Raw genomic sequence first — 13,098 nt, 5'->3', positions numbered from 1 at the left:
TACATTGGAGTGTACATGTAATGAAATTTTCCTTCAGAATAAAACTTTTCACTTGACTGAATCTCAGACTTGAACCTATGCCTTTCGTAGTCAATACTTCTACTCCCTGAGCTGTATGACCACAGGTGCAGTGTGGCTCTCACAGTTTGTCTGCGAATACCTATCCGCTCATTCACATGCTGTAATAGTTTAATTTCTGTACCTCGTGCTATTTCTGTTGAATTTATTTAAATTTACGTAATACACATTTATGGGAAGAAATGTGGAGAACTGCGGGATGAACCACTTAAAGTTTCCAATATTCATTTTCATCAATTTGTTGACATATTTCTCACAATGTCTGCCAGATCACATGTGTAGCCTCTGACTTTATCAGAGCTTCAGTCACTCACCCCAGATGGTTGAGGAATATTCCATAGTAAATTTGTAAGGATACCACAGTTTTCCAATATTTTACTAATAAACTGAAGCCCACCATGGACTATGATCATGATGGGACCTTCAGATTATTGCTTTGCTTTGCAGTTGTTATCCCCCATGTGACTTGCCGTGAAATGCTTGTTACTGACATAACTCTGGTTAAATATCTGAGATGAATCTGTCTTTTCAAGTATGACTACAGTAATGAATCAAATAATTACCTTGGGAACTTACTGAATTCAAGCATAATTTATCTGTTCAACAAACAGTTATGATCAGGAGTGGTTTTAGATTTGTACATCAAAAACTGTATAGGGAGTGTAAAGAATAAGATGGAGTTTTACCAAAAGTGTGTGTAGACTTCTTTAAGCTTCACTGATGGAATGTGGTGGTTAGTGATCAAGAATGCTGTTCTTGTATTTTGGAGGAAAGTTGTTTGGATCCCAGTCCAGCCAGCCTGACTTAGGTTTCCTGTGGTCCCCCAAATTCATTTTAGTTGTATACATCCAAGTGTACCATGGAATGGTTGTTGACACCATCTTTGGCCAAATAAACTAATACTTCACCTTTTATGACACAGAGGGGTGATGACTTTTCAAACTTTCCATTCTTTACAGTAGAGCTCACCAATGCCACTACTAAACTAAATTCACAGAGATTGTTCTTTAGTTAGAAAGTAGTGCAAACTTGGTTTTCAGTTAGCAAATTTGTTTCTTGATTAAATGTATTAAGCTACTCTAAGAAATGTATCAAACTGCTTTGCTCCAAAGTAGAAAAATTGTAATTACATTTTATACTGTCTAGTGTTGTAAGAGTTGTAACTTGTGTGTGTGTGTGTGTGTGTGTGTGTGTGTGTGTGTGTGTGTGTGTGTGTACACAACTTGAGTAGGCAATACAGCTTACTCAGACATCACTGATCACTGTCCACCCTACCTTAGACATTATTTTTCCTTCTTTTCTTTATCTTTGTCTGAAAACATGGTTGACTGGATTTCCATTATTCACTAATTGCTAGTGTAAGCATAAAAACTACAGACAGAAGCTACAGACATTATTAAGAAAAGATACTAAGAGCACTGACCTTCAGGCACTTATATATGTTGTCTGATAGTTGTTTTCAGAAATCTGTAGCAGTATATTTACTCATATTATTATGATTCTTTGTTTGTCAGTTATGTATTAATACTGTCTGTTTCATGTTTTTCTTATAATACAACTAGTTTATAAACTGACAGTAGGATCTTAACTACTTAATGATCCATTTGGGCATCATAGGAGATATTCCTCAGAGTATAAATTGTATCATTCGACACTCCATTCTTAATACTATACCCGCATTGTTAGATTGTGAGCAGTAATTACTTAAAATGATTCTGTTGTTCAACACACTAGCTGGAAAAAATTGCAACATATCTCTGTTGTAATTAATCCAGAGACTGACAAAGGTGTTATGCACAATCCAGTAACAGTAGTGTGACCACTGCCTATGTTTGGAATCAGCATGAATAACCACTCACAAACAGCAGGTGGCAGCGCCAGCGGGGGAGGGTATATAAAGTGTGTTGGGGAACATGGAAAACATCGCAGTCGTTATAATGTGGAAACAGAGCGGTTTATCTGACTTCCAGAAGGACATGATCATTGACTTTCAGGCCAAGGGTGGAAGAATTTCCAAAACAGCTACGCATCAGACTGCCCAGATAAACCCATGGCTACCAAAAATGTCTCCTCAATGACCGTTCAGCAAACATTGCTGTGTATGGTTCTCTGCAGCAGGTGCCTGGTTTGTGCACTCTTGCTAACTGGTGTTCATCGGCAACAAAGACTGGAATTAGCTCGCCAGCACTGCAGCTGGGTGTCCACTGAGTGGTGACAGGTTGCCTTTTCAGATGAATCACGTTTTATGCTCCATTGGACAGCTGGCCATTGGTGTGCACGGTGTGAATCATCTGAAAGCAAAGGGGTCCAGGCTGGGGGAGGCAGCTTTATGGTCTGGGGAATATATTCGAGGCATTACCCGAGTTATTTTGTCATTCTGAAAGGCACAGATGATTGATATAAGTATGCATCTAGCCTTGGTTACCATGTTCACTCATACATGCAGTTCGTTTTTTCCTTCACACAATGGCATTTACCAGCAGGACAATGTAATGTGTCACAGAGTGTGTGTGAGTGTGTGTGAGTGTGTGTGAGTGTGTGTGAGTGTGTGTGAGTGTGTGTGAGTGTGTGTGTGTGAGTGTGTGTGTGTGTGTGTGTGTGTGTGTGTGTGTGTGTGTGTGTGGTATGAAGAGCACCAGGATGAATTTACTGTACCCCCCTGGCCACCAGACCCTCTGGATTTAAACCCGGTTGATAATCTGTGGGACCACCTCGATCGAGCTGTTCTCGCGGTGGATTCTCAAGAGAAACCTGTCACATTCTGGCCATGGCACTGGAGTCTGCATGGCTCCATATCCGTGTTGTTACCCTCCAGAACTTCACTATCACTATTCCTGCATGTCTCGCAGTGGTCTATGCAGCAAAAGGTGGTTATTCAGGCTTTCGACTGATGGTCACATTAATGTGACTGGACAGTGTATATGTAACATGTCAAAATTACAATCTTACTTTGGTTGCTATCTTTGCGAGCAATCTGTACAGAATTGGATCCTAACAAGGCAGCCAATTTGAAGAAGTTTTGGGCTTTAAAATTTTATACACATTTTTTGTGCAGGATAAAAAGACATAGTCACCAAAGAGTGGCTACAGATTTTATCAGGTAGTGCAATGGTTAAATACATCCATCCTGTATTATCACAGATATACTTCTATCTTCTAAATGCTGACTTCCTTTGGTGTAGTGATTTGACATGTTTTGCTTGTAGAAGCTGTCAAGTGGGAATATGATTGCTGAAATAGAGAGAATGATTTGGTCTCGGTGACTTTTCACTCATTTTTTCACACTGTCCTATTACACAAAATGATTAAACTATTAGAGTTTTCCTTTTGAACATGTAACTAATAAGTACTCTCACAGTGGAATCAATACTTTACAGTAACAAAACTCTTTGGCCCATTCACAAAATGTTCCTGCCCCTAAAAAAAATGAATTACAAATTTTTGATGCAGGTACCGAACTAATCTATGGGTAGCTTTTCTGATTCTGTAACTTTCGAGGAATTTGGTGGTAGAACAAAGCAATTTACAGGAATACTTATGTTGCGAATGCAAGATCCTGCTTTTAATGGGGTCGCATGTCAATTTAACAAGTTTTCCAGTGCTGCATCATATTTGTACTGTGAGTTTTTTAAGTGTTTCAAATTATTTGATGGAAAAGAATAAGCTGTAGGCATTGACTCTACTGACGACCAGCCAGCTAGCTGTCAATCAACAATAAATATAGTGTTTGTATACAAATATGAAGCTTGTGGTTTGGTAGTAATGTAAAGCATTTCTTTATTTTTTTGTTATTTGTTTCAGGCTTTGCTTCCACATGTGTACCTCCAGATACAGATCTGCGCACAGTCCTGTGTGTCCCCTTAAATTTTTCAAAGTGTAGTCGCCAGGCACTGGCACATGCTGCGGAAGATGCAGGATTCGATGTTCTGCAAGTAATTAGTGAACCTATAGCAGCCTTGCTTGCTCAAGGCTATGGTGTTGAGTCCCCAGATGAGAGAGGGTGAGTGCTGTAATGCAGTATGTTATTCTTGGTGTTGGTGATAAGTTATGAAACAATCTGCATGATCTTTAGCTACGAAATGAGGTGTTCAACATTGTTAACATATATTTTAGGGCGAATATGCTGCTCATTATTGAAATTGTTGTTTCCACTATTGACTAGCCTAAATAAGATTGGAGGAATGCATGTTTTCTCCTTAGACTTTACTCTGAGGGCTTTGGCCCCAAAACACTGCATAGCATGTGCACATAGGCTGATGTTTTCATCAATAGAGCTGATAAACATTCCACAGTGATACGTTTCAGTGCTGTGTTTTGTGGGTTACATTTCTCCAAATAAATTATTAATTTCTTATTAACAGATGAAACTTTTATGTTAAGATGTCAGTGGTTCAGTTTGTTGAGGAAATCTGCATAAATAGCAGTAAAATATTATTTTATAGTGAAGTGTATATGAGAAAGACATGTTTACTGTTGTTACATGAGCCTACATCAGTTGCTTTATCTTTTGACCCTGAGGTCAATGATCCTGCATGATCTAGACTACGGTCAGATTGCTCATTATTAGGTGTTCCAATTTAACGCAGATGATGGATCTCCTCAGGGAAATAACAATCAGATCATAAAGGAAGTCCTTTGGATATCCCATATGTTTACTATGGGAAGGTCTCGTCTGAGATACAGAAGCAGCTCTGCAGCCATCTGTTTAGTGCAATGGTTACAGCTGGTTGTAAGTAATGCTTGTCATCATCTTAGTTCCTTCTGGTGGTGAACAGGGTTATTGTCACTCGTCTAATGGAATCACAGTTCACAATTTGTTATTTCATGCCCAGTATTGATTGGAATCCTTGGTTTGGAGCCAGGTTGATTTAAACTAGAGGCTCCATTGATTTTTTGGTGATCTTGGGTGCAGATTCCTTGACTTAATCTGTATTGGATGTAGAATTTTAAAGTGCCTCTCTGAATTGGTTAGGCATGCAGTACCCGCAGAAAGAATTTCCTTCAATAGGGCAATATGTCTAGTTTGCAGTATAGTTTGCATCCTTTTTTTTTTTAGATAAATTACTTTGTAAGCCTGTTTACCTTTAGATGTTGAACACCAAAGAGCCATGATCACTTCACATGTATTTCATATTGAGGAGATCAAATAGCCATATAAGTCAACTGTGAAAATGAAAACTGAATATTAGGTAACTGGACAAGTGTTCAAGGCAAGATCACTGAATTACTGTGACTTGCTTAAACAGTGCTTAAACAGCTAGTGTAGCAAGTGGAACAGAAAATTGGGTAAAACTAGAAACAAAATCTTAAATTCTGACTGGAATATATATGTGACAAGTCTCTTTTTGTGTAATGAGATAAATGCAGTCAACAATAGATAATTTGGGTAAAGTTAAGCCTTAAAGGTGGGCCAAAATTTCTTACTAAAACTATCTATTGGTGACACACTACATCAGTTGAGATGGCATGGAATGCTACGGAAGATTTGTGGAAAAATATTTCTGATAAATTACCTGATCGTGTTTTAGCCATAGGAGAGGTTCCTGTTAGCCAGCCGTGCATGACACAGATGGCAGGGATGGCGGTTCAAGTGAAATTGTACTAAATATCTTATCTGAAAATTATCTTGGACAGCCAACTAAGTAGAATACATACGATGTAAGTATACAATTTATGCTGTCAATAAAAAAATGTGAACTTTTCAATTCAGTGAAAATAAGTGGATGAATCAACAAACATAGAGCTGCAGCAGCATCATTGATCAGTGGTGTTGAATGAAAAGTTGTGCATGATGTGTCAATAAAATGACAACAAACCATCTGAGCAACTATTTACATCTGGGAAGGAGAATATTGATTAATGGGAGAAATTCACAAGCCTTGTCAGAAACATGCTGGTTGAGTTTGTGTGATGGGATGTAGTGAGATGTGGGGAAGGACCCACCAAGGTTCAATGACAATATTACTCATTTAGCCCCTGAGGGCTCACAACTCTCGTGTCAGTACCTACCTGCTAGGCTACCATGGGGCCCCATGCTTTGCAGCATTACTTCATTTCTGTCCTGCAAGCTTATACTTCCACTGTCACTTTCTCCCTCTGCCTCTCCATTGTATGGTTTTCTTGATGCAGACCCAGCTCAGATCTCGTTTGTGACTGGGATTAGAGTTTCTGCTTTTTTTTGTTTTCTACAACTTTTCATTAAGTAAAGACATAGTCCCCGTTGTTAGGTTTGACCTGCCATCAGTTTTCAGATTCTCCAGAAATGTTTACCATGCAGGGAAGGTCACCCAATGCAGTGTAAGCTCCAGCATGGTGGCCATCCTGTCATGGTGGTCATCAAATAGCTGCACAGTGGTAGCCCCCTGGCCACGTGGGTATTGTATTGTTGGTGTCTGAGCTGAAAACTTCCCATGTATGCCAAGGTTTATGTGCATGTGCCCATTGTGACTGGGACACGGGGACTCCGAGCAACGGATTACTGGCCACGTAGCCATTTTCTGCGGCTGGGTGGCGCACATGGCAAGAACCCCCATTCGAAGTGGGTGGCACCATGGCGGATGAGCCGCAAATGAATCGGATGAAGTTATCTTCCGCCGGTAGCTGTATGATCCCAGCAGTCTCTATGGAAGGAAAGTACTATTTAAGTGCAGAGAGATATGACCATAAAATGTTTCCTTCCATAGGGCTAAGCGGCAAGCAGAGAAATATCCCCCCCCTGTCCCCCCAATAATTAGTTTGCTCAAGGATTGATGGGGATTCCTTCTTGACCACAGAACCCTTCTTCTTTGTGGAGAACATAGAAGTCAAGCTTGGGGAAGTGGCAGCCATTTCTAAAATGAAAAGTGGGTCAATTTTGACCAAAACAGTATCCTCTGCTCAATCACGGGTGCTACTAGCTCTTAACAAGGTGGGTGACATACCGGTGACTGTCACTCCCCATAATAGTCTAAATATGGTTCAGGGACCTGCTCTTACAATCTGATGCTGAGCTATGCACCAACTTGGAGTGCCAGGGTGCACACTTCGTTAGTCATGTACATTGGGGACCAAAGGACAACAGTGTCGCTACCAGTGCCTTCATGTTGGCCTTTGATGGTGATTCATTACCTGAAAAGGTCAGGGTGACATTATACCGAAGTGATGTGAAAGAAAGCGTCACTCCCATGGACGCCTGCCCAGATGGACTCTCAGCCATGTTGACTGGGATGCTTTTGCCTCTTTTGTTGCCCTTGGCTCCCCACTGCATGGAGATATTGATGAGGCAGTCCAGAATACAACTACAACCGTTATTTGAGCAGCTGATTTTGGCGATTCCCTGTTCCTTCTGTGCACCCCGACAGAAGACAATACCTGGATGGTCATCAGAAATTGCAGAGGCCATTAGAGATCGTAGGCGAGCTCTCCAGCACCATAAGTGGCACCCATCGATGAAGCACGTTATTGCCTTTCAGTGGCTCCATGCCTGGGTCTGCCATCCAATAAAACGATGGAAACAAGAATGCAAGGAACAGTACGCTTCAACCATCAGACCGTGAACCTTCCCTTCATAGGTTTGAGCCAAGGTCAGATGTATCTACAGATACCAGGCACCTGCAGGTGTACCTGGTGGTGTTCCGTTGAATGGTGCCATCTACACTAACACAGATGCCACATTTTTCTCTGTATTATGCTAGAGCCTCTGAGTCTGAGAACTGTCAACCCTTTTTTGTGTCCTAAAAAAGTGGGTAGAGCAAAAGCAGTTATCTTTTACTGCACACCACCTGGATCCGTATAATGCTCCATTCAGTGAGTGGGGATTTGTCAGTGTCCTAGCCCACTGCCCCAGGATCGGACCACATCCTCAACCAGATGATCAAGCACCTATCTGTGGATTGTCAGTGTCACATCCTTGCCATCTTTAACTGCATCCTGGAGTGAGGGCGACTTCCCATTGCAACAGCGACAAATCATCGTCATCCCAGTACTGAAACAGGGCAAGCACCCTCTAGAGATGAATAGTTATTACCCAGTTAATCTCACCAGTGTTCTCTACAAGTTGTTTGAATGCATGGTGAGCTGGCGGCTGTGTTGGCTCCTTGAGTCTCGGGGTCTTCTGCCTCCATCCCAGGGCGGTTTTGCCGAGGTGACTCTATACTGAAAATCTGGATTGCCTGGAGTCTGCCATCCAAACAGCTTTTGTCCAATATCAACACCTTATAGCCATCTTCTTCGACCTGAAAAAGGCTTAAGACCCCACATCCTAGCTACTGTACACATCTTCTTATCCCACCATACTTTGCAGGTTCAACTTGCTGCTTCCCACAGTACCACCCTCACCCCCCTCCCCTCCTCCCCCAATCCGACGAGAGAATGGGGTACCACAGGGCTCTGTTAGTATGGATGTCGCTGAACATCGACTGCAAGGTGCCATAGGAAAGGCGCAGTCATGGGACCTCACCCATGGCTTTCACTTTACAGTGTCAAAACTCATGTTATGCACTTCTGTCAACATTGTAGTGTTCAACCAGAACTTTACCTCAACAGCCAACTACTCAATGTGGTGGGAACATTTTGGTTTTTTGGACTGGTCTTAGATCCTAAGTTGACGTGGATTCCCCATCTATGATAGATTGATCGAAAGTGTTAGCTGCACCTTAATAGTCTTCACTGCCTGAGTAACACCAGCTGGGATGCAGATCGTACTACCTTTCCACAGCTTTACAAAGCCCTGATACAATCCCGTCGAAACACCGGAATCCATCCCCCGCAACAGCAGTCCAGATCAAGGATTACAATCGCAATCCACATCCTGTCTCTCCTCTCTGAACTCCAGTTGTTTCCTCTATCACCTCTCCTCCAGGCCCATTCACTACACATTCGTGGTGCATCCCTCGGCCACAGCGTTGTCTTGACCTATCACCAGATCTGAAAGACTCGGTTCCTTCTGAGGCCGTCTGCCACCAATTTTTAGCCATTCTTGTCATATCTTGGGGTTCAGAAGTAGTCTGTACTGATGACTTAATGGGTGCTGGTCACGTGGGCTTTGCTTATACTCGCATGTGACACTGAACTGTGCTCCCTGCCAAATGGTTGTAATGTTTTCACTGCGGAGTTGGTAGCCATCTCTCGTGCTCTTGAACATATTAGTTTCTGCACCGGTGGATCCTCTCTCATCTTCAGCAACTCCTTGTGCAGTTTGCATCTCTTGACCAATGTTACCTTCACCGTCCCTTGGTAATTGCTATCCAGGGTTCCCTGTATGTCTGGACCCCAGGCCACATCAGGATCCTGGGAAATGAACTTGCTGGTAGCCTGGCCAAACTGGCTACCTGTAAACTGATTTGTGATGTTGGTATTCCAGTAATGAACCTCTGATCGGTATTATGCCATGAAGGTTAGGGAATCAGGAATGGCTCACTCTGACTTTGCCAAACAAAGTAGGGTGATGAAGGAGACTACAAATCTGTGGAGGTCCTTCATGTGGGCCTCTCTCAAAGACTTGATCGTCCTTTTGCTGGCTGCGTATTGGCCATACTTGGCTAACTCTTGGTCATCTCTTCTGTCGCAAAGACCCACCTCTCTGTCATTGTGGTTCCCATTTGCTGGTGGTCCACATTTTGCTGGACTGTCCGAACTTAGCCACCATGCAGTGGGCTCTTAATCTCCCTCACGCGCTGCCTCTGGTGTTAGGAGACAGTGCCTCAGTGGCTGACTTAGTTTTACGTTTTATTCTTGAAGGGAGCTTTCACCGCTCTCTTCAAGGTAGGTCCACTTACCCATATTGGCCCATTGATGGGTTGGCAGAACACTCTTTGCCTCCTCTGCCAAGTCCGTGCTGTGGCTATCTGGGCATTGTGGTGCAGCCTGGTCCTCACCTTACCTGCTCTTTTACTCCCCTCCCCCCCCCCCCCCCCCCCCCATGGTCTGTTAGACTTGTTCGTCTTTTGTCTCTCTGTACTTCTCTCATCGTGTCCATGTTGCTAGTCTTTCCTAGGTGATTTCTGAGTGGGCTAAATCTGGTAAGGGGGGGGGGGGGGGGGGAGGACTGGGCTGTATGTTCCCTCATTGCATTGCACTGTGCTTTCGGAGGCTTCTGGCTGCTCCCTAGAGGGAACACATTCCTTGTGCGCTCTCTCTCTCTCTCTCTGTCTTTCTTTCTTTCTTCTTCTTGTCCATTATCTCACCTTCATAGACCTTATGGTTTTCCTCCCCTGGGTTTTGTGTGGTAGGCTATCTGATCTACAGGCATGTAGACCTGTCTGTCTGAGGAAAAAGGGACTGATGACCTAGTAGTTTGGTCCCTTTAATCATCCAGTCAACCAACCAACTCCTCTTAAGAATGTTATATTCTGAAATATAAACTGCCGATTGAATAGGTCATCATCATGAGTCAGAAATTGTGAATCTAGCATACCTAAAATACATAAAACCATGTCAGTATTATGAAAGGGATAGAGTGCTACTCTCCATGTAGCAGAAATGTTGAATTGCAGATAGGCATAATTAAAAGACTGTCAAACAAGTAAGTTTTCACACACACACACACACACACACACACACACACACACACACACACACACACACACACACACACACGCGCGCACACACACACACGCACACAGAGATAGAGAGATAGAGAGAGTCAGTCACACACAGTCTCTGGTTGTCGAGACCAGATTGCGACTCAAAATCTCTGCTATATGGTGATTGGCAATCTATCTTTTTCATAATACTGACATTATTCCATCCTGGATTTTCCATTGTTAGATGTTATAATGTCATCATTAATTAAATAAGAATGGTAGTGTTTTTATTGTAGTCATAATTAAGAACAGATTATTTAGAATAGTAATCCACCAGTCACAAGCTGTGAACAGTTGTTACAAACTACTTGCAAAAAGAGAAAAAAGAAATAATTTCTGTTGGCACTCCTGTCCCGCATACAAACTGTAACTTCAACAACATACTAAAGTCATACACGCCCATGTCAGAACCTTTGAACACCAAGATGAAAAAGGAGTTAAATGTGACTGCACGTTAAGCCCAATCAACGGAAGGAAAGGCAGGCAAAACAAGGACTTACTCTTGGAGAAAGGTACACGAAATATGTCATAGAGACTATGAAGACCATGAATTAAATATTAAATGTCGTTCGCTATATTGCTATGATGGATAAAAAGTAAAACACAATCAACATCCAATGTGCCGTTTGCTAAAACGACCGATAACTCAGACAGCAAGCATACAGTAGAACGTAAGTGGTTAAAAGAGAGACATTTGGTCAGGAAACAGCTAATGGTCAAAGGTTGATGACAGTTAGCACAAAGTGATGGTGGGTCACCACTTGACAAATGACGATGGGTAAAAAGACAGTACCCAGTACGTAACCTAGCTAAAATCAGCTCCTTGCGGCGAAAGGGCTGAGAGAGGAGATCGGCCAAGCTTCTGGGAGATGTTTCATTCCCTGGAGTTTGTTCCCATGAATGGAAGACCAATTTTAATGTCAAAGTGACACCACCTTCTGATAAAAGACAACATGGAGATCATCGGAAGGAATGGAAGAACTAGCTGGATGATGTAGGAGGACTGCAGACTTGGCAACAGTGTCAGCAGCCTTGGCAACAGTGTCAGCAGCTTTGTTTCCTGTCAGACCATCCATCAAGACAGAGCAAGTGGAAGCTTTCTTTGACCTGTTGCACTAAGGGATAGACAGTGTACAGCATACAGAGGCTCTGAAAATCACTGAGAGAATCCGAGCAGATGACGAAATTGAAAAGCCTGTGTCGCTGGATGTACCGTGTGGCCTGATACAGAGCAAAGAGCTCTGCTGTTAATACTGAGCAGTGTTCTGGAAGCAGATATCGAAAATGGTCGGTGGCAATGATCAGGCATACCAGACACCATGGTCATTCAGAGAGCCAACAGTGTACACAAAGGTAGTATCACTAAGTTCCGTGCAAAGGTTGAGAAACTTACACAGATAGATCGAATCTGGAGAAGTCTCCTAAGGAAGCGAATCAAGTTCAAGGTGAACATGGGCCACCACAGAAAGTCAGGGTGGTGAAGGGTACACATCCTTCGGGAAAGTGGCAGATAGCGTGAAGTGAGGCTGCTGGAGCAGTAACCAAAAGTGAACTCCAGGAGGTAACGGAGAAGAGGGACACACCTACTGGCGGTCAAATAAGCCGTTGAAGGAGGCGACATAAGATGAGTGGCCAGGTATGGCAGACAAATGGCATGTGTATCTGCTGAGGAGAACATCATGTCGTTATGACCGCAGTAGTTAGGCAACTTCTGCATAGAGACTTTCAACTGGGCTGGTGTAAAAGGTGCCAGTGGCCACATGGATTCGATGGTGGTAGATTGTATTTAGACAGTGTAAGATGGATGGATGTGCAGATGCATAAACGGAGCATCCATAGTCTACTTTCAAAAGGCCAAGGGATCTGTACAAACGGAGGAGGGTGGTCCAGACCACTCCCCAGGAAGTACCACTGAGGACCCGTAGAACACTGACGGACAGGGTACAGCGGGCAGCCAGGTAAGACATGTGGGAGGACCAAGAAAGTTTCTATCAATCATGAGCCGCAGGAATTTCGTAGTTTCAACAAACGGTAGAGCAACAGGCCCAAGACCGGGTGATCAAAAAGTCAGTATAAATTTGAGAACTGAATAAATCACGGAATAATGTAGATAGAGAGGTACAAATTGACACACATACTTGGAATGACATGGGGTTTTATTAGAACAAAAAAAAAAAAAAAAACCAAAAGTTCAAAAAATGTCAGACAGATGGCGCTTCATCTGATCAGAATAGCAATAATTAGCATAACAAAGTAAGACAAATCATAGATGATGTTCTTTACAGGAAATGCTCAATATGTCCACCATCATTCCTCAACAATAGCTGTAGTCGAGGAATAATGTGAACAGCACTACAAAGCATGTCCGGAGTTATGGCGGGGCATTGGCGTCGGATGTGGTCTTTCAGCATCCCTAGAGATGTCAGTCGATCACGATACACTTGCGACTTCAGGTAAC

At 42.8% G+C, this 13,098-nt stretch overlaps 1 protein-coding gene across 1 annotated transcript in view; it reads left to right on the top strand.

Annotated features, from left to right (window-relative positions):
* LOC124771264 (heat shock 70 kDa protein 14-like) overlaps window positions 1-13,098 on the top strand; it is a gene marked incomplete at its 3' end in the record, with an annotated part of 156,569 nt that overhangs the window by 63,597 nt on the left and 79,874 nt on the right. The window contains exon 4 of the mRNA XM_047249295.1: window positions 3,880-4,078. Coding sequence (XP_047105251.1) covers window positions 3,880-4,078 — 199 coding nt within the window. The remainder of the gene's footprint in view (window positions 1-3,879; window positions 4,079-13,098) is intronic.

This window comes from Schistocerca piceifrons, unplaced genomic scaffold (genome assembly GCF_021461385.2).
Source record: "Schistocerca piceifrons isolate TAMUIC-IGC-003096 unplaced genomic scaffold, iqSchPice1.1 HiC_scaffold_901, whole genome shotgun sequence".
NCBI classification, from domain to species: domain Eukaryota; kingdom Metazoa; phylum Arthropoda; class Insecta; order Orthoptera; family Acrididae; genus Schistocerca; species Schistocerca piceifrons.
This window is presented reverse-complemented; position numbering and strand designations above follow the sequence as displayed.